The 23,102-nt window shown below is 42.5% G+C and overlaps 1 protein-coding gene across 2 annotated transcripts in view; it reads right to left on the reverse strand.

The window, feature by feature from the left end:
• Window positions 1-23,102, reverse strand: part of AK5 (adenylate kinase 5) — a 166,336-nt gene that overhangs the window by 22,822 nt on the left and 120,412 nt on the right. For both annotated transcript variants that reach the window (XM_054979197.1, XM_054979196.1), the window contains exon 10: window positions 20,892-20,936. In XM_054979197.1, the coding sequence (XP_054835172.1) occupies window positions 20,892-20,936 (45 nt within the window). The remainder of the gene's footprint in view (window positions 1-20,891; window positions 20,937-23,102) is intronic.

The following is a 23,102-nucleotide window of genomic DNA, read 5'->3' on the forward strand; positions in this document are numbered from 1 at the left end:
TTATGAAATCTCTGGCCCTCCAACCTGTAAATGCAGTCTGTTTTTTCTGACACAGTTGGGATGTTGCTGAGAAGTCTACCTGTCTACGTCAGTTATGCTTAGGCCACTAGAGAGGCAGCATCTGATGCCCTGTTGCAAAAGCTGTGCCCTTGTGTCCTCTGCAATGCCAGCTCACTTTCACAGGGTCATCTGCAGCATTATTATGTGAACCCTCACCGTCCTTTAGGGCTACTGGGTGGATCAGATCAGTAGCCTTCTTGTGAAAAGATCTTTTAGAGACTAAAATGTATGCATTGAGCAGGGACCTGTTCCTCCTCAGTTTCTTCTCCAAAATATTCTGGCAAGGCATATGATTGGATTTTGTTCTGCTTGGAAAGCTGTCTCAAGCCTCGCCAAGATTGGTTTGCATGGCTTATTTTGGGGAGTCTTCTGAAAAATCTGCAATCTCTTACCCTAATGGCTTTCACAAGTAAGGGAGATAGATTCTCCTGAGTGAACAGGTGACTATGTTGCTGCTTTTGAACAGTTGCATGTTTGTCCTGAGATGTGGAGTCAGAAGAATCTGGTTCAAACTGTCCATTTTTTTGCACTTGTCTAGATGCAGCCTGGTAGGAAGACTTAGCTGAATGTAAGAACTTTCTTGCAGCCTTTGCTGGCCAACTCACAGGACAAAGGATTTACTCACTTCTGTGTTCTGAAGATTTGAATGATCTGGCTTTCCTTGTACACTGAAGAAACTGCACATTCTCCTTTTTATCCTGTACTGATAGCACCATGGTGGAGATTTCCCCAGCTATGAACCGCTGAAATCAGTCCAGCATATGGCACTGGAAAAAGCCACACAATGTTCAAAGAAACCACGCTTTTTGCTACAGGTCCCTCCTGTGTCATGCCTGGGAGACAATCTGCTTCAGCATCAATCCAGATGAACCTACAGCCTCCTCAGAAGCCTGTTTGGATGAATAACACTAGGATATTGAAAGAAAAGGCAAGAACAAACGGCAGCCCAAAACGAAGACAGACCTGGTGCTCTCAATCCCTTTCATGTGTTGAAAGGTAGGCAAAGGACTGGATGAGGAGGCTGCTTCTCAGAGGCGGGACATAAAACTACAGCATATTTCTTGCCTCTACATCCAGTGGTACAGAAACCCATTGATCCTCCTTCTCCAAGCGAGAACAGATTTCCTAAACTAACAAGACTGGTCAAATCTTGCCAAATGACTGACTGTATAATTTTTTTAAAGCATCAAATAGAAGTGTTTTGGATTGAATACAGACACTGTTTCCTTTACAGATATCGGCCTATGCATCAATATAAACCAGTGAATACAGGAGATTATGTAGGAACAACTGGTGAGTTCAGGCACTATGCTACTCTGTGTTCAGTAAATTGTTGTGTGGGCATGCCCTAGAACACTGAATTGGGCAGCCTGTGACTGCAAGTTAGGCCCTCAGAAATTAACCTGTTTGCAATAAGCTTTGCACAATGATGCTTCCAACTGTTCCCCAAACGTGAATAATAAATAGCATACATCTGTTTTGGAGATTTAACTCTGCTGGGAAACTGTTCCAAATGCTACATTCCTTCCTCTGCCAATGTGTGAATAATGCCCACCAACAAAAAGTGAGGGAGAAAAACTCCCATCGTTATATTAGTCTGAACCTGAAATATGTTTCTAATACTATGTTGTAGTAACAAATGTATTTGCTAATGCATGAAGGAATGTGACCTGGAATATGCTCTTGGTCCTGTTTAGCAGTACTTTCCAAAGCAGCAGGGGATAAATGAATATTTTTATATTATTTATGATTTTAGATTTTATTCCATCTAATCCCCAAGGCTCTGGTTAGGCAGAACTAGATTAAAATAAGATCCACAAGAAATTAAAACATACATCTTAAACTAGTAAAATGCACCCATATAGATCTGTACACCCAACCACTCTTTTAACTTCCCTCTCATCTGCCAAAAGCCAGACCGTACAAAAAAGGCAGTGGAGGTTGGCCCATTAGGAAACAAGGGGAAGTGCCCAATAACTCAGGCTGCCCCCAGGCCTCTCCTACTTGCTTCCTTACTCTCCTCACCAGACAGTCCGAGTTGGGGCAGGATATCAACTAACTGAGGTTCTGTCTTGCCTTTGTTTTATTCATCACTGCAAGCAAGCCTACAGAGTCTCTTGTCTCTATGAATTTCCCCCTCCCTTTAAACTAGCTTACCAACCTACAGGAGGAGCCTGGAGTTTTCCTAGAATTACAACTGATTTCCAGACTACAGAGATCAAGTGCTCCAAGAGATCTTGGATCCAAACTTGAGGCACTTCTTCAAGAGCGCTTTCGAAGTTATCTTCTTCTCGCTTGTCTTCTACTTGCTCGGATTTGAGGAGCTCGAAGTACATCCTTCTTCAGCGATGGCTGAAGAAGAACTGAGGGAGGGATCCACTTGCCCCGCCTTTTATAGCTGCGCCCACTCAAAAAGCACATGAAAAGGCCAGGCGAGCGTCTCATGTCTTTTGGAGCTTTGGTACGTTCGTGGCTGACCTGCATATACACAGTTCCCATGTGGAACTGCACAGAAGACACGACGATGAACCACTGCTCTAAGTCAACAATTAATATCCCGGTGTACTGTGAATCATGGGTTTGCCCATTACAATACCATTTACCTGAAGGTGCAAGCTGTCCTGGTAACAACAAAGTGGAAAAACTTGATGGACAAGTGCATTCCTGAAGATTCATTCGGAACAAACAGATCTCCTTCTCTGAAGCAAACTCCAAGACTGAATCCCAGCCCCATGTTTTAAATCCAGTACCAGTCTTCCAAATATATGCATAAAATCAATAAAGCAAACCTGATTATTTTCCCAGGAAAATCTTTCTGCATTGCAAATAAGAGGGAATAGTTTTCCTATTAAATAGATTCTATTCGTTATCCATCTGGGCTTGAAATACAAATTCCATTTCACATTAGGAAGGAGAAATCACAATATGTATTTCTTTCCAAAGTATGGAATTTAGGACTGATTTTGCTTATAATGCAACTTTCCTGCTTTTAGCTATCAGAAGGCAGTAATGTGGGGTGGAAAATTTTCTAATGCTATATTTTTCTTTGAAAAACCTTCAGATTTGTACACAATATATTTGCCTTCCTTTGCTAACATTATTTAAACATTTAAATTATTTATTTAAATTTGAATAGGAAATTTTAACAGAAAATGTTCCAGATATTTTTCTGTTTCAGATCTTCTTGGTAAACCCATACACTGTCAGAACGGGATGGAGTTTAACAGGAAGGTCTTTTCTGGAGTATACTCATGCAGTATGTAGATGTGCCATGGCATTTTGTAACTGAATTGTAGATTTTATTTATTTATTTAAAAAAGATTGTTAGACAAACAAAAACAGGCTTCTAGTAAGAATATAGTGGAGTCTTTGCTTAATGTGTCAATAATGCTCTATTTTTATAGATAAATATAAATTTCCATTCTTGCCTTCCGCTTAAAAGATAAGATGCTGAATTCAGGCAAGATGAAGATGAAAACAGCGTTGCACTTACCTGTAACTTGTTCATTGATGTCTTCTGTGCAGGCACACATGGGACTGCACATGCACAGGCCTGCAAAACGGCGAGGTTTTACAGCTTTAAATTTTACTAAGGGGCGCCTCTCTCTCCAGAGCATGTGTGGGCATTTCCCGCCTAATATGTCTGCCCTCTGCGGAGACAGCACCCCTACCCTCAGTTCCTCCTTTGCCACTGGCCTCTCCAAAGTATTGAAGAGAGTCTAGCAGGGCAGGAGGGAGGGTATATGTGCCTGCACAAAAGACCTCAATTAACAACAGTTACAGGTAAGTGCAACTCTGTTTTCATTGTTGGTCTTCTTGTGCAGTCCCACATGGGAGATTAACAAGCCATTTACCGTGGAGGAGGGCAGGTTCTCATTGAAACAATGTCTGGAACACTGCTCAGCCCACCGTTGCCTTTCTCCTGTTCACCACATCCAATGAGTAATGTTTGATAAATGTATCTGGCGATGCCCATGTGGCTGCTCTGCAGATGTCCTGAATTGACACCCCTTTCAGAAGTGCAGCCAAGGAAGCCTGTGACCTGGTGGAGTGAATGTGGATCTCTAAGGGACTCAGTAAATTAGCATTTTTATAACACGTTTTGATTGCTTGAATCACCCATCTAGCAATATTCTGTGATATGGCCTTTTTTCCTTTTTTAGGTCCTGCATAGCATACAAACAACTGCTCGTCCATCCGAAAAGGAGTTGTGCAATCTAGGTAAAACAACAGTGCCCTATAAACATCTAGGGAGTGTAACTTTCTCTCTGCCTCTGATGTTGGTGATGGAAAAAACACCAGCAGTATTATCTCTTGTGATGTGTGAAACTTTGAAACCACTTTTGGTAGGAATTCTACGTTAGGTCTCAACAGTTCTTTTTCCTTGTGTATTTTCAGAAAAAGACATTTTAACACAAAGAGCTGCCACTCTGGTAGGAATGCAAACATCCTGTCCCTGAATACTATGGGTTGTTCCGGCTCTAGTCAGAACTGTTTGTTATGTTGAGCCATATCCTTGTTGTTAGAAGGGTTTGGCTCTGTCTTAGTTTCTGAGGCGGTTTCCACCTTTGGTAGCTGCCCTATTGGGAATGGTCTGCCGATTCGATGGATACTGGTAAGCAGGGCTTTTTTCTGGGAAAAGAGGTGGTGGAACTCACTGAGTACCATATGTGCACATGCTTTGCACGTGCGCACTCCTGTGACTGCGTGATGACATCACTTCCAGGAAGTCATGTCATCACACAGGCTTTGGCCGTCCTGGGAGTGCTCCAAATCAGCCTGCATTGGGCTACTGACATACGGGGGAACACTTCCCCACCTGGCAGCGGCCCAATCCTGGCCATTTCAGGCCCAAATTGGGCCAAGATGGGCCCAAAATGGCCCAGTTTGGGCCCGAATCGGCCTAGAACAGGCTGCTTCTGGGAAAGGGAACCCTCCCCCACCCAGCAGCAGCCCAATCCTGGCCATTTTGGGCCTGATCCGGGTCAAAATGGGCCTAAAATGGCAAAAACTGGCCCAAAATGGCCTGGATTGAGTCCGAATAGGCCTGGAACGGGCCGTTGTCAGGCTCAAATGGCTGAAACAGGCCCAAAACGGCCCTGATCAGGCCCAAAACAGCTGTTTCGAGCCCAAATTGGGGCTAGGATACCCACCAGTCACGAGCCCAAATTGGGCCAGGATACCCACCAGTCGTGTGGGTATTTTAAAGAGGTGCCAGAACACAGTTCCACTGCATTCTGGCTGAAAAAAGGCCCTGCTGGTAAGGTTGATATCTGTAAAAATGGTTTCTGTAAGGTTGTTGCTGCCTACTGTTGTCTGTATTGCTAATATTGGCCGTATTGCTGCTTTGGGGGCAGGACTCCATAAGATCTCACAGTCTGCTTATCCGTCTTTTGGGATAAATAGTCATTCGTCTTGAGGGAAAACAGGGTTTGGCCTTTGAATGGTAGATCTTCCATTTTGTTTCTTGTTTCCACAGGTAACGTCACCATGCATAGTCATGCATGCCTCCTAAGTACCACTGCAGATGACAGGGTCCTTGTGGAGGAGTCCGCCACATTCCTTCCTGTATTTATTTGCTGTTTCAAGAGTCCTCCTGGATGACCTTGGCTAAGGACCTTTGATCTTCAGATAACTTGTCATTAAATGATGCCATCCTATTCCATAAGAATATCTGACAGCCCCCCATGATCGCAATGTAGTTGGCAATTTTCACATTCAGAGCTGCGGAGGTGTAGATTTTTCTTCCCAGTCCATCCACCTCTTACTTTCTTTATCCACGGGAGTCAAGTGGGGCCCTTGCCTCTGTGTTTTGATTGCATTTCCTCTGCGATGAGGGACGATGGAGGGAGATGGCTAAACAGTAATGGGTAGATGCCCTCTTTCATATTATATAGCCCTTTGGCCTTTTTAGATGTTGGAAGTAGAGAGGCTGGCTTATCGCATGGTGACATCATCATCTCCATGAATCCTTCAATAATGGGAAACATGATGTTAGCTGTGGTCCTGGAGTATAGATGCTGCAGGAATCTTGTCCTTTGGCTTTGGCTCAGTGGCAGATACATCAATGTCTAGTGACTTTGCCATTCAGAGCATTTGCTCCATATATAGGCGAAATTCATCTGTTGGGGAGACTAACCTGTCTGATAACAACACCTCATCCGGTGATGGGTCTGATGGTTCGCTCAGGCTCTTCTCCTCTTGAAATGGCTCTGAGTCTGACTCCAGTAGTTGAAAGCCCATCGAGGATTTTGGCATGTAGTATGGAGTCTTATGTCTCTTCAGTATATTATGGTCCTCACAGACAGAAGAGGTTGACTTAATTCAGTACGGCTCTCCCAGGTCGATACCAAAGGTAGATGGATTGTCCTGGTGGAACCATGGGGCACATTTGTGAGAGCAGCAAGGGTGAGAGCGGCCTCGCTCTTGTTCCCAGTTGAACTGTTCAGGTGAAGCTCTGGGAAGTTCGCCCTCTTCCTCTGATGAATATTCCAATTGTGATCTCGAATGCACAGATGTAGGAGCTTCTACAATCTGTATATCAGGCTCCATTTCAATGTCCAGGATATGTTTTGTCTTCTCCTTCTTCTTGAGGCCATGTTTTGACTTTGACTGCCTTTTTCATAGGCAGTTCTGTCAGTTCCATTGCCCATGTACTCCTCTTGCTAGAGGGCTTGGGGAATGGATTCGAAGCTGCGCTCAACTCCACACTTGGAAGTCCCTTTGATAGTGAATGGTGTCGTATCGGTTTAGATTTCACCAGTTCCAACAGGCTAGGTGAAGAGTAGGGTATGAATGACGATTCCGACACCGCTCCAACAGGCTTTGTGTCTCCAGAGCTGGATGCCAGATCCAAGTAGGTGGTGCAGTTGGATCCAAGGAGCTCACAGACCTCGCCATCGGCGGTCAGAGTTGGGTGACATTTTCGGCTCCAAGGTGGATTGGTTGGATCCAAGGGAGCGCACATTACTGAAGTTGAGGGCTCCATGGGGTTTGGATTTGAGTAAGAAGCCAAATCTAACAAGGCAGAAGATTTTGCTGTCTTAGAAGCCAAGCTGCTAGATGCCAAAAGCCCCCACTCCCATAACAGGGCTTTAAGCCTGGTAGCCCTCTCAGCCCTTGCCTTAGGGATGAACTTCTGGCATGATTTGCAAGCTGGGACATTGTAGCCCTCACCCAGGCAAACAAGGTATAAATCGTGCCCATCCATGCAGGTCATTTTAGTCTAATATTTAGAGCACCTTTTAAATAATGCCTTATCTGCTCTTTTGCAGGGAATCAGTGAAGCTCCGTCCATTGGAAAAAGTAAGAAGACTTTGATCTCAAGAAAAAAACTAACACACACTGTGAAAAACCTCGTTGTCTGGCAGCAAAGAAGGAACTGAGGGTAGGGGTGCCATCTCCACAGAGGGTGGGTGTTTTAGGTGGGAAATGCCCGTTCATGTGCTCAGGGGAGACAGGTGCCCTTAGTAGAATTTAAAGCTGTAAAACCTTGCCTTTCAGCAGGCCTGTGCATGCACAGCCCCATGTGGGACTGCACAAGAAGACCAACAATGAACTTAGATGTATTGTCGAAGGCTTTCACGGCCGGAGAACGATGGTTGTTGGGGGTTTTCCAGGCTGTATTGCCGTGGTCTTGGCATTGTAGTTCCTGACGTTTCGCCAGCAGCTGTGGCTGGCATCTTCAGAGGTGTAGCACCAAAAGACAGAGATCTCTCAGTGTCACAGTGTGGAAAAGATGTAGGTCATTTGTATCTACTCAGGAGGGGTGGGGTTGAGCTGAGTCATTCTGTAAGAGTTTCCCAGGGTGTGGAATGCTAATGGCGGGAGGCTTCACTGTATCCTGAGGAGGTTCTTTTGCATATGGATTGGTGCTTGATGTGCTAATCTTCTCTGCAGGGCTATTGTCGGGTGTGGAGTGTTTTGTTGGCCTTGTGTTTTTCAGAACTGGAGCCCATGCTCTGTTCATTCTTAAGGTTTCTTCTTTCCTGTTGAAGTTTTGCTTATGCTTGTGAATTTCAATGGCTTCCCTGTGCAGTCTGACAAAGTAGTTAGAAGTGTTGTCCAGTATTTTGGTGTCCTGGAATAAGATACTGTGCCCTGTTTGAGTTAGGCTATGTTCAGCCACTGCTGATTTTTCAGGCTGTCCAAGTCTGTAGTGTCTTTCATGTTCTTTTATTCTTGTCTGGATGCTACGCTTTGTGGTCCCGATATAAACTTGTCCACAGCTGCAGGGTATACGGTATACTCCTGCAGAGGTGAGGGGGTCTCTGCTGTCTTTTGCTGATCGTAGCATCTGTTGTATTTTTCGGGTGGGTCTGAATACTGCTTGAAGGTTATGCTTTTCCATAAGCTTTCCCATCTGATCAGTAATTCCTTTGATATATGGCAAAAACACTTTTCCTGTAGGTGACTGTTTTTCCTTGGTTGTTTGATTCATCCTGGGTTTGATTGCTCTTCGGATTTCATTTCTGGAGTAGCCATTTGCCTGAAGTGCGTGGTTTAGATGATTAATTTCCTCATTGAGAAAGCGCGGCTCACATATCCGTCTTGCACGATCCACTAATGTTTTCATTATGCCTCTTTTCTGTCGGGGGTGGTGATTGGAGTTTTTGTGTAAGTACCGATCAGTGTGAGTTGGTTTCCTGTAGACCTTGTGACCTAACTGAAAGTTTGCTTTGCGGATGACCAAGGTATCCAGGAATGAGAGTTTTCCCTCACTTTCTTTCTCCATTGTGAATTGTATGTTCAGGTGGATGTTGTTGAGATGATTCAAAAACTCCCTCAATTCTTCCTCCCCATGGCTCCAAATGATGAATGTATCATCCACAAACCGGAACCATACACTGGGTTTGTGGGGTGCTGATTCTAGAGCTGTTTTTTCAAAATGTTCCATGTAGAAGTTTGCTATAACTGGGCTGAGTGGGCTCCCCATGGCCACCCCATCCATCTGTTCATAGAATTCGTTGTCCCATTGGAAGTAACTGGTTGTCAGACAATGATGGAATAAGGCTGTTACATCCTCTGGGAAAATCTGATTAATCAGTGCAATAGTGTCTTTTACTGGAACCTTGGTAAACAGGGATACAACATCAAAACTGACAAGTATGTCTTGTGGATTGAGTTTCAGAGAACTGATTTTGTTGATGAAATCTGCTGAATCTTTGATGTAAGACAAGGTTTTCCCGATGTGGTCCTGCAGGAGATCTGCCAGATGTCTAGCTAATTCATATGTCGGTGAACCAATGGCACTCACAATGGGTCGGAGTGGGACTGAATCTTTATGTATTTTGGGGAGTCCATATAGTCTAGGTGGCTGTGCTTCAGTCTTGCATAGTTTTCTGTGCGTGTCGGGATGTAGTGAGGAATTCTTGATTCCTCACTAGATTTCAGAAAATTCTGAAATCTAATAATAATAATATATTGGGGGGTGGTAAAAATCCCCCCCTAACAAAAGCAGTGCCTGTAGCTTTAAGAAGGGAAAGCCTTCTCTGCAGTGGCCATTGTTGGAGTTGCTAAGCAACCTCAACAGTATTGCCACCCTTGAAGCGGATTCTGCCAGTAAGTGGCAGGGGAGGGGACAGGGCCTTTTCCAAGTCATTTTTGGCATTTGAGGGAGGAGTCATTGTGGCCAGGACTGTCAGCAACCACAGGGCAACTTGATACTTATGACTTGCATGTCTCACCCAGGACTGACTGCTTGCTATTATTCAACAGAAGCCATCCCATGAAAGTCAGCATGGTGTAATGGTTAGAGTTTCAAACTAGGATCTGGGAAATGCAGGTTCAAATCCCCACTCTGTTGTGGAAGCTCACTATGTGACCTTAGGCTAGTTACACATTCTTAGCCTAACCTATCTCACAGGGTTGCTGTAAATATAAAATGGAGCAGAGAAGAATGATGTAAGCTGTATTGGGTCCCCATTGTGGAGACAGGCAGAATATAAACGAAGTAAATGAATAATAATATAAATTAAGATGGGGGAAGAGGAAAAAGATAGGTTTGTTTGGTAGATGGGAAGGAGAGAGGGCAGCAGGGAAATGTTGTAACTGGAGGGAAAGAGGGAATAGCATGGGGAGGGAGATAAAGTGGAAAGTGAGCTGCCCTCACTGCACAACTAGGCCCAGACTGGGGCCAGCACTGCACAACTTGTCCACAGTTTTCCCAGGTAGGTACTGCTAGGGGTAGGGAAGGAAGAAAAACAGAAGATGGGGACAGATATAAGTAGGTTGGCTGGTACATGGGAAGGAAAGAAGGAAGCAGGAAAAGAAGAGAGGGTTTCAGGGGTTTCAGGGAAGGAAAAGAGGAAATAGTGGGGGAAGGGGAAATTAGGTGCCCCCTACAAGTCCTTGCTGGTCACTCAATTGTAACATCAAAAGCTAGGCTAGCTGCATATGTGCTTCTCTGCATGCAGTTCAAGATGCTAACTGACACTCTTAAAATGTACTGCTATGTTAAATATATCCAAGACTAGGTTCTATTAACAGAATATTGCCCAACTAAATTCTCTTTTCCCACCCTTCTAGAATCTCAGATGGTAATCTTGTATTTAGGCTATGATTCTATGATTCTACACATTTTTTTAAAAGGATAATGAGCCTAAAGCCTCCATGATTATTTTCTATGATTTAGCAATGCCTTTCCTTCATTAATATATAATGCGATGGAGTTCTGTGCATCATCGTTTGCCATTTTCTGAGGCTTGTGTGCTTGGCCCTTAATGAACTACTGAAGCAGGACATCTGACAGTGAGTCACTATTGACTGCTTGATTCATCTTGTGATCACTAAGAGAAGGGAAAGTACATCTTCTGAACAAAGCCATCTACAGACATCCTGTTCTCTCCGACAAATAACCAGGGTTTACAGACAGCCTATTGAGTCCCCCCCCCAAAATTTCCCAATAAGTCTATCTTACAGCTTACGGGAGTTCCTCATAACTTAAACACTCTTCTCTTTAATTGAACTGGAAATGAATTAAATTAATTTATCCCCAGAAACCTTTAAAACTGAGGCGCTTTTTTTGATCACCCAAATAAAGCTTTCGGCAACCTTATTTCATGACTGATTTATGAGTATTCTAAGAAAATTATCTACTATTTTTTCTGATGTTATTCAATTTTTCTCTTGTTTCAATATCTTTTAATTCATTTATTAATCTTACTACTTGCCATCTCTCTCTGTTGTAAAGTTGATGCCCTGTTTGTAATATACTAGGCATCAAATGGGAAGGCACAGGGCTGAAATGGATCCCATAGACAGGAGGGATCACTGACATAAGCATAAAACTGTGTTTTTTTACAAAGTTTCCACACTGCTTAAAAACTAGTGAGGCAAACAGATTTGTGTGTATGCTGCTATCATGCTGACTGTGAATACTGATAGCAAAGATCACCAGGTCTTCCTAAAAAGGGAACATGGAATTTCCATGTACCTCATTTCTATGCTCCTTGAAACTGTCAAAAGGAACGCCATTAAAGAACCATGAGAAAGCAGTTGGACTCCGAGAATGTGCATACTCATGCATGCATTCTCCAAGATTAGCTTCTACTTAGGTTACTTTACATTGTGAAAGACAGCCGTGGTTTGACCACGAATGTCGAAAAGCCAAAAAGCAGCTAACAGATAAGTACAACAGTTATAAGTCTCAGAACTTATCATCAATGCCACCTGAAAAATATGCCTTAAAGCAGCAATATAAAAACCTAATTAAAACAAAAAAAAGAGGCACTTAAAAAGACCTGGGCGCATCTCAATTTGGCTTCAAAACTTAAAAATGATGTACTCTTTTGGAAAATAGTGTCAAGTGGTCTCTCTCTGGAACGTCTCAAACTCACTTGTGAAATCTCCGCAAAGACTTGGGAAGATCACTTTTATGCACTATACACAGCCGAGACATCTCAGATGCAGTGCCCTGTAACTAATATTGACATGCTTCCATCACGGCCACCAGTTACAACCACAGAAGTTAAGAGACTTATATCTCAGTTAAAGCCAGGGAAGGCTGCCGGAAGTGACCTGATCCCGCCTGAATTAATAAAATCAGATGTGGACTGGTGGGCTCCGGTGTTAGCAACCCTTTTTACGTACATTGACCAAACAGGCATAATCCCTAGAGACTGGGGTATGGCAGTTATTATCCCGATATACAAGAAAGGGGCGAGATCAGACCCTTTTAACTACCGACCCATTAGTTTGCTCAGTGTGGTGGGAAAATTATATGCTAGACATTTGTTTTGGAAATTTCGGGACTGGATAGATGAGGAAAACATATTAGCAGAAGAACAAGCTGGATTTAGAAGTGGCCAATCCACAATGCACCAGTGCCTGCTTTTGCAGCATTTGATAGAGAAATACACAGCTAGGCCATCAGGAGCCTTGTACGCAGCATTTGTTGATTACAAAATGGCGTTTGATAGCATCTCGCGCAACAGACTCTGGGCACAACTAGAGCAGTCTAGAATAGATCGCAGATTGTTGGCCCTTATAAGGGCCCTTTATGAGGATAACCAACTCTCAGTAAGATGCAACCCAGAAGGGCACTTATCTCATAGGGTGCCAGTTGAGAGGGGTGTGAAACAAGGCTGCATACTCGCTCCCTTATTGTTCAATTTTTATATCAATTCTATGACACAGTCCCTATCTAATCCGGATTTCCACCCTCCAATCATTGCAAACAGACCCATCTCTGCACTTTTATATGCAGATGACACGGTTATCCTGTCATATACCGAAGTAGGGCTAAGAAGAGCTCTCCGAGCACTTGCATCGTATTGCAACAATGAACATCTCACTATAAATTGTATCAAAACCAAAATACTTGTCTTTGGCAAAAGACCCACCTTACACAGGTGGCAAATAGATAGACATAAGATTGAGCAGGTAAAGGTATTCAGGTATTTGGGAGTCGCATTCCAACACTCAGGCTCATGGGCTGCACACCTCTCTCAGGTCACAGAATCTGCCCATAAAACAGCCTCAGCCATTTTGAGATTTTTCCATACAAAAGGAGGTGCTTACATCCTACATGCCCTGAAGGTTTTCCAAGGCAAGACAATACCTCAGCTTATGTATGGTGCTCAGGTATCCCTGTACAAAGATCACTCCAAGCTTGAAGTAATCCAATCCAAATGTCTAAGATCCTTATTAGGAGTGCCAAGATGTATCCATAATGCCTTGCTCAGGTTAGAGGCTGGGGTAGTAACATTGGAAACCCGGGCCTGGTTCCATGCCATCTGTCTATGGCTCAAGATAAAATTCCCCCCCTCAGGATTAACGCCTTTAATCTTCCTAGACAGTTTTCGGTCAAGTTGGATCTCAACAATAGAACGCAAACTGCCACTACTGGGCTTCTCCAGCACAGCGCTGTTGCACCTTGGTCACCAAGGAGCCAGAATGATTATCAAACAGAGAATATGGGACACTTCTCTCCAAGTAGATAGAGCACAGGCCTTAAATGTCATGCCAGTAACGAACAGAAAACAAAATCTTACCCCACTTAGCTATCTCTTTTCATTGCAGTTCCCAAAACACCGCAGAGCTTTCACCTTAGCACGTTTTAACGCCCTTCCATCCGTTGTCTTGGAGGGGAGATATGCTCATATTCCATATGCAAATCGCCTATGCCCTTGTCAATCCGGGCAGGTAGAGACAATAGAGCATGTCCTTTTATACTGTAAGTTCTATCAGGAGATCCGAACCAAGTATATCTTACCAGTTATTGCTGCCTACCCAGGCAGATCAAGTCAGTCTTATTCTGCCCTCCTTTTAACTGATTCCTGTAAAGAAATTACTGCTAAGGTCGCAAGGTTCTGTGCTTTGGCTAGTGTAATCAGACAGAACACTATTACTTTTACTAGAAATTTTAATTAAGATTTTAATTATTTTATTTTTTTAACACATTGATGTATTGAATTTTTAGACATGGGTAATCTTAAAACTAATGTACTTTTATAGTTTTATTTTATTTTATTATTTTATAGTTTTAATTTTATTCTGCTATCCTTAGCAATTTGTTGTAATGAAACCCCTGCTGAAGTAGTAAGATCCTGCACCTTGATTAGTTTAATTAGATAGATTACCATAACTCCCTTAAGAAATTTTAACCAATATCTAACAATTTTATATATTTAAATATATTGCCCAGCTTTCTAGATATGCTTAGACATGTAATCAATGTATTTGTTAGATACTACTGTATATGCTGATGCAAATTCTGATCCCTGATCTTAATGACAATAAACTAACTAACATTGTGAAAGAAAATATCCCTCACAGTTTACAAGATAAATCACATATGTGTCCATGTACAGGTGTGCTCTATCCACATTTCGATCACTAGAATGTTCACTCAGATGTACATCTAAGGGCCAAACTAGATACGACAGCATGTTTAAAGTGCTGAAACAGCTATGGGGAGTGTGTGCACAGCCGTTTCAGCACTTGGTAAGAATCATGGAAATGGGGCAAGAGCACCTCAGTCTGCTGCACTGTGGACCTGATCAGAATCAGGTACTCGTGGCATTTTTTAAAATGCTGGCCATGAGTACTATGCCATATTTAGTTTGGCCCTAAATGCATTACCATTAGGATGTACTTCCAAGTAAATGCATGTTGTATTGTAACTAAACAGCATATTGGGATGTGCCTTTCATTCAAGTTTGCAATTCATGCTGTACAGATTTTTTTTAGTTGGATCATGAGAGGAACTGAGAGGGTGTAATGTCTGATTGTTGGATGGGGATCTGGGTTCAAATCCCCGCTCTGCCATGGAAGCTAGCTGGGTGATCTTGTAGCAGTCATTCTAACCCACCTCACAGAGTTGTTCTTAAGATAAAATGGAGGAGAGGATAATTATGTCATAGAGCTGGTTTGGGTCCTCATTAGGGGCGTGTGCTTTGGGTTCCTGGTTCAGGAAAAAAACCCGAACCGGGTCCAATTTCTAAAGATTCGGTATTTCTGAATCGAGGCCAGTATGATGGCCCTGATTCAGAAATACCAAATCAAAGGTTCCTGAAGCAATTCGGATTGCTTTGGGAAGTTTGGGGGCCTTAAAGGGTGCCCGCCCTCCCACCACCACTCCACTTACCTAGGGCGGTTTTCTGGCGGTGGCACAAGCGGTGCTGGCGCCGGCGCTCACTGCTGCCCTTCTGGCTGCTGCTTTGGCCTCTGCAGTGGTGCGGGCAGCGGCGGCACTCCCTGCCACCCTGTCGGCCACTGCTTCAGCCTCTGCAGTGGCACCAGCACCGGCAGCACTCGCTGCCGCCATGCCAGCTGCCTCTGCAGCAGTGCGGGCAGCGGCAGCACTCCCTGCCACCCTGCCAGCCACCTCGGCCAAAATGATGGTGCGGGCAGCAGTGGCGGCATTCACTGCCACCTTGCCGGCTGCCGCAGAGGCCAAAGCAGTGGTGTGGGAGGTGCAGGCACCAACTGCAGCCTTCCCCGCCGCCCTGCGGGCCACAGCAATAGCAACAGAAGGCCTGCTCCAGCCTTCAAGGTAAGTGGGGTTGGGGGGAAGGGGGAAGAGGAGCTCAGGGGGGAGGTTGGAATCTCTCTTTGGTATGTTCCGAATCATTTTGAAGCATACCAAAGCGATTTCCGAAACCCAAATTGGTTTTAGGTTATTCCGGATCGTTTTCCCACTTCGGGTAAATCCGAAGCGGGAAAACTGAATCTTTTCCCTGCTGCACACCCCTAGTCCTCATTGGGGAGAAAAATGAGACCGTATCTAAATAAATCATAAAAGAAGGAAAACGTTTTTCCTCTTTGCCATGCTTGTCCTTGTGATCTGTGGAAAGATGTAACAAAAAACACTTCTAATAAACTATTCAACATGCATTTTTTTCATGGTCTATGTTTATTATTACCCTAAAGTGCTCTTATTTTTGCTTTTGGCTTTAAGTTTTTCTTTGTGTATCTGTATTAGAACAGCAGAATAATTGCCTAATTAAATTGTCTCTTGGGCTGCTTTTTCAGTTAATTACTGCCAAATCCTTAAATCTTTTAATTAGCCCATTTCTTCCTTTGCAGGAAAAATCTGGGGAAATAACATTGTTAGAAGCTTAGCTTTTAATATCTTTTTGTAGCAGCATCTTTATGAAATAATCAGTTCAATTATTATAGCCTGAATTAAAATGTACCATTTAAAAAGCCAATAAGAGAAAAATAATTTATCTTGCTATTAATGTAGAACAAAGACTCACAAGGTAAATTCAAAAAATAAAAAATGCGTGTGTAATACCATTTATTTAGACCAGCCAAAATAACAAAGGATAGTGTATAAGCTTTCCAACCCTTCAGCACTCTTAATCAGCCTGTATGTTTAAAAACAACATAAAGGGAAGGGGGAAAGACCTTTTAGCTTTTAGGATCTTTTGTTTTAAAGCCTCTATCTGCATCCTGGAAAGGGCAGCACTTTGGCCAACTGGACAGGATTGTTCCCCTTCTCTCTCTTTCCTCCCCTTCAACTCAATGAGATCTCTGAAATACTGTATCTGTTAGAAAAGAGGCCCTTGATAACAGAGAGGGAAACAAAGTGGAGGTGTGCAGAGGGCAGGCACAACTGGCGCAATTCATCCCTGTTTTTTTTTGCTGAAAAACAACTTTTCAACTCAAGCCATTTTGCTGGTGTAACCCCCATGAGCTAATTTGGTTGAGCCCAGTGGGGCAGAGTTAGTATCTGGAGCCCGGCAGCTGAGGAAGAAGCTGGTGCTGGGAGCTTGATAACACTTTACATGCTCTTATCACCTTGAATAAGGTAATCAGAATCATGTTATATGTGAACGATAGTAACTAAAAGTGGTGTGTGTGTGTTATAATTAGTTGGTAGTATTACTGAAATTTTATTATTCTTACAGAGCTATAATTCTCCAAGAAGAGGACAGAAGCCTGGGTTCTGGTTGCTTCAAACTGGAAGGATTGTGGAAAAGAATTCTATTACTTGGTGAGATCCAATAAGTTGAATTTGCTTACCTTGAGTGGTTTCAAAGACATTGTTGGCTGAAAGTTTCTGGTTTTGTTGCATTTATGAATTTGGTTAAAGAAAAGAAAAAATACTTGTATTGTTCTAATTGTTAAAAGGTTTGGTAAGAATTTTTTCCTTAACTTGTATTTGTGTGAAAGTTTGCTTCCTAAATTAGCCCCACAAAACTCATACAATAGAGGTTACACTGGCAATACAACAATGGTTACTATTTAGTAATAGTCAGTCTTCTGACTGCCTAGCACTGGCATGTGAGATAATTAGGACATCCTAAAATGTTCTGGAGAAACGTTAATAGAGCTGGGAGTCCTAGGATGCCCACAGCCAGCCAGGATAATCTGCTAGAGGTTAACTGCTGCTGCAAATGCAGAAATAGTCCCATCAGTACCTGAGTGTCCACACAGAGGTTTCCTAGACTTTTTTCTTGGTCATCCCCTCATGGACATCATTTCCTTCCCCTGTGGTAATCAGAGAGCTTGTTGTTGGCTTTAAAAAAATCAGTGGTTGCTATATTTGTTTTAAGTTGGTAAAAAGCCCTCCAGGGGCATGGCAGTGGAAACAGTGACTGTGAGGGGATGATGGCAGTAAAGTGGTGCCAATGTATTTGGAATGTTTGAACATGAACACTTTCCCATCCAGATGGCATGCTAGCCCACTTGGACAGCAGTCTGTCTGGAAAGAGTGTAACAAAGCACGTTTGGAAAGATTGGGGCAAAGGGGGAAACCTGAATGGTGGGCAATTTGAGAATGAGGTTGTGTGAATAATACCCTAAAAAACACTACTCTGGTTTGGAAGCCAAACTGGAGCAAAACAGCTGTGTGGATATAGATACAATGACAATATATACTATATAAGTATTCACAAAACCAGTTGCCATAGCAAAAAAGTCAACCTCTGGTTACTTTGTCATATTTTTTTAAAAGGATGTACTGAAAAGAAACAAAATAACCAGCATCACCAAATAGGTAGGCAGGCACTACTGCAGTTTAATATTTATTCAGTGTTATTCAAGGCTCTGAATGTGAAACACTATTGTTATTTGGATGAGACGCAAGCCTGAATTATTGAAGATTGTTGTTGCTGGGGGGTTTTTTTTGGTCCAACTCTTGCTTGTTTCTACTCAGATACATGGACCCAATAAAATAATTTTTCATTCCATTCTGAGAGATGAATTGCTGTAACAGCTTCTGTAAAAAGCAGACTTTAGGTATTATGAATTGAAAGAGCATACATCCCTGTTGCAATATGTTACTGATCACCATAGCAACTTTGCATCTTTTCAGGACCTCCATATGCATCAGATGTGGTGGACTCAGCCTATCCTTAGCAACAAAACAAGGCTGTAGGTTGAGGGAGCTTCAGTGCTTGTAACATATGGTGTCTTTTGAATAAAATACTGACAGGTTCTGGCTGGGAAAGAAACCTGTCAGGCTCTGTATCTCTTACAAGCAAGTGCATATTCATATACTTTTTTTCTTTTCCCCATTAGGGCTGTTTTAGAGTTGCAGACCAGTCTCTTGATGAAAGCAATATCTAGTGATAGCTTGTATGTGTGAAATGCTGATGAAATGCTACAGACAGAATTTGGATAGCCCTCACAATGCTTTTTTAATGGAATAATTTGTTATTCCTCAGCTATCAGCCACCTAATTTGAATAATATGATATGTACACTTCATTTTCTAGGTTCAACATGGCAATAATAGTTTGTACCAATATAAAACATTATCTTTGGCTCAAAGCGCATTGCTTTTCAGTTACAAAAACAATTCACAAGCAAAAATTCTCACTTTTGCAGAGCCATTTGTATGCTTTAAAGGATACCTGCCTTTCCTCATTTGTCTTGCTATGCCTCCATATGAAGGATTGTTTACTTTATGATTCAAGAGGTACCTATCTGCAATCTTTTTTAAAAAAAATTTTGAAGAGCAAAATATAATATCTTTATACAGCTAGTTAGAGAGCAAAAAAGAAATCACTCCTAAATGTCCACTACTCAGGGCATTCTCATTCTAAATAATAACACATGATATTTATAACATAGCATAATAAGGCTGCAATCATAGTAAGTTTACAAAGTTACATCAATTTATTCTAATTTAAATCAATTTAAATACATTGTATATAATTTAAATAAATTGTATATAAGAAGAGGAAAGCTTATGTAACTGTACACTGTTTCTTCTGCTTAACTATCATTTCTATACATACCATGCATGGAATTAGGTCAAAGGTCTTTTTTGCCCAGCACACTTGGTTCCAGCAACTGATAACTAGATGTCTGCAACATGGCATGAAGTTGTGACCACAATCTTATGTTTGTCCTGGGTCATCTTGCATCCAATAACAGCCATTATATATCATCCATGACAGTTCCAGTTCCAGGTTTCCGTGAGCCCTGGGCAACAGAGTACAACTGGGCCCCTGTTCCCCAGTTATAGCCACAAGTATAGCTACTTTCTTTCTGTTTGGCCCCTCCCTTTTGACTCTACCTTTTCTTCTTTAACCACTCCCTTTTTCATTTCAATGTGCTTATGCTGGTAAATACAAATTGTACACAATTTTGCTTTCTTGGTTACTGTTGATTATTTGGTATAAAACCATAGAAAAAATATGCCTTCCATTATTTTATTTGGAATGCTGTTCGATAAAATTGACATCTAGCCTTTTCCTGGCCAGAACTGTATACAGCATTCCCCAGCACAAGATTCCAGGTGTGGAGAGAGCAAAGTACAAAGAATACCTGAGGGGTTTTTTTTTGGTAGAACAATGGCTTGCACACCTTTAGCATCATTATCATAGCACAGGCCACAAATATTAAGTACCAACAATCCATACTTTTCTGCCACCCTCTCCAAGAGAATGCTTGCCGGATCTTTCTCTGTTGAGTCTGCAGAAATTGCCACCACCATTCTCTTTGAGGTCCACTGATTAGCTGTTAACAAAGAGGGGGAGTGGAGCAAGGTTCAGGTTCAGTAGCACCTTAAAGTCCAACCAGATTTCCAGGGTATGAGCTTTTAAAAGTCAGAGCTCCCTGATTAGAGTGGACAAATTTTCCCTTGGTGCCTTGATGAAAAGCTTGATGCTTGCTTTCTAAAATAATCCATCACCATAAAGTGATAAAGTTGACATTCTTTCCTTAATGCAGTGTGAAGTATGCAAGTCTACAGAAAGAAAAACAAATTATTTCACAGCTGAGGTGAACCTCAGCATTTGTCTCACCTTAGTCAATGCTGATGCCAGCACTGATCCACAAATGCCACTATGTGCAGTACCTGGGGTGACTTAGCAGTCAGGACAAGATATGAACTCAGAGTTAGACATCCTTAAATCCTCTGAAAAATTAAGAGAGTTAACCATACCTCTCTCTATACAGGGATGATTTCACAGTATTTGTCTGTAAGTGTTCCCTCTTAAAAGTATATCACCTTATAGCAGAGTCTCAACACAGTTTGGTGTAGTGGTGAAAAGAAGCAGGACTCTAAACTGGAGAACTGGGTTTGAGTCCCCACTCCTCCACTTGAAGCCAGCTGGGTGACCTTCGGTCAGTTACAGCTCTTCCAGAGCCCTCTCAGCCCCACCCACTTCACAGGGTGATTGTTGTGGGGATAATAATAACATACTTTGTAAACTGCTCTAAGTGGGCATTAAGTCGTCCTGAAGGGTGGTATATAACTTGAATGTTGTTGTTGTTATAACTGCATATTTTTAAGAAAATGTTAGAAAAGAGTTTTGTGTTTTGTTTTTAAATAAAATTATCATTAACAAGCATTATTTTACCATTTATTGATTTTACATGCAACAAAAGTGCACTAGTTCCTATGGGATTGTGTCTGAAGTTCTTACTTACCAACTATGAAAAATATGTTTGATTTCTTCAAGCCTTTTGAAAAATCTAAATAAAAAAAATAACAGCTAGTAAAAGTTGCACAACTTATATAACCAAGTTATACAACCACCTTTATAAAATTGGTATCTTTTAAAAACAAGCTTATATTTTCATGTTGACTATTGTTATCCTGAAATAGTAATTCATAAGCAAACTTATTGCGCAGTGTTAAAACATTACTGTAGCTGTGATACAATTCATTTGGTGAGAGCACTGATGAAGCTTTTGTGTATGTGCCAAATATAAAAATTTTTAAAAATCCACCTGATAAAATCCAACCTGAGAGTTCTTGGGCTAAAAATAGTCCCACTACTTTAAAAAAGTTATTTAAAAAGTCAAATTAGTCATCATTCATATCCAGTATTAGTCCACACTCATTCAGAACATTTTGCTTTTCCTTGGAGTTCAGTCTGTAATCTAGGCTTCATCACAGTCCAACCAAAAGCTACAAAAACACTGGAACAGAGTCCTATGCAGTATGGAGCTTTCTTCTTAACCAGTGCCCCCTCTTCTTACCCTCTACCCATGATTCAGGCAGAAATATTGGGGGGGGGAGTCCTGCTACACACAAAATTCTGCACCCATGCCTAGTAGCTCACTGGATCACAATCAACCTCATTGTGAGAGCCAATTTGGTGTAGTAGATAAAAGCATGCAGCTGTAATCTGGAGAACCGGGTTTGATTCCCCACGCCTCCACTTGAAGCCAGCTGGGTGACCTTTGGTCAGTCACAGCTTCTAGGAGCTCTCTCAGCCCCACCCACCTCACAGGGCAATTACTGTTGTCGGGATAATAATGACATACTTCGTAAACCACTCTGAGTCAGCGTTAAGTTGTCCTGAAGGGCAGTATATAAATCGAATGTTGTTGTTATTATTATATTGTTTTGAATGTCAGGGATCTAACTATATTATATATTGTCCTTGTGCCCTCCTCTGGAGTCTGCCACGGGTCTTGTTAACTAGATGTGTGCTTTTTTGCTTCATCTGTAAAGTCCAAGACAACTGTAAGAGAAACCTGATCCAAGTTCAGTTCTTCTTCCTTCTGGACACTCTAGGAATCTTTGCCTCACCTTTACCTTCATTATCAAGCTCAATGAGGGAACTGCCCCCACTCACTTCTTCCCTTGGCGGGGGGGTCCTCTTTGCCCTCTGCTTCTCCTGTCTCCTTGTCCATGCCTTCAACCTTCTCATGCTGGTGAGAGGAAGAACCCCAAGTTCAACCATGATGTCACTGGTTATCACCTTCAGCCTTACTATTCTCTGGCAGATGGGGGTCTCATGTGCATCAAGAATGCAGCTCATGGGGAGAGAAGGCTTAAGCCTCCACCCCTGGTGTCATTTGCTGGACCTGAAAGAGCTCAAGGGAGCTGCTGTTGCAGAAGCTTACATGTACTGAAGGACTACACACATACGTGCTGGAAATTAAGTTCTGAGCATGGAACTCCTAGCACATATCCGGTCTTGGTAATCATGGGCCATTTCCACACTACTCACCTTCATCCGGAACGCTGCAGAACATCGCAAAAAAAAAACCATGGAAGATAACGTCTTCTCATGCGAGTTTCGCGCAATGTTGCACAAAACTCACGTGAGAAGATGCTATCTTCCACGTTCCGCAGTTCCAGATGAAGGTGAGTAGTGTGGAAACGGCCCTGGTATGTGAGGGTGGGGGTGGTGAAGACAACATATAATGTAGTTAGGCTCTCAGTATCTTTAGATAAATTACAAAGTCCAGTAATTTATGCAAATTTTAACATTAGGAGATATATGAGGATTATGGATGACCGGTTAAACCACATGAGTGGGTTAGATTAACCAAGAATCAAGATAAAATCTTGCTGCTGCAGCTTACAGGGTGGGTCACAGGGAACACTCCAGAACTCAACTCACCACTAAGCGCTGTGCAACTGGGAGTGCCAGGTTGTGGCAACTGTTGATGTGTCCACACCTGCCGCATTGTGGAAGTGTGTCACCCAGCACACATGCACACTCAGTAGCTGTGAATCTATATGGTGCTGCAGCCATAGCCCTGGCAGCTCAGTCACCACTACCCCCTGGTAAGGGTGCCACTTCCTCTTCACCTGTAGCAGCACTCAGTGGCAAGAAGGCTGGGCTATTTCCTCCAAGCCATCCCACAAGTCATCACTGATATCACTTTTTTGTGATGCAT

The sequence above is a fragment of the Eublepharis macularius genome, chromosome 5 (assembly GCF_028583425.1).
Source record: "Eublepharis macularius isolate TG4126 chromosome 5, MPM_Emac_v1.0, whole genome shotgun sequence".
NCBI lineage: Eukaryota > Metazoa > Chordata > Lepidosauria > Squamata > Eublepharidae > Eublepharis > Eublepharis macularius.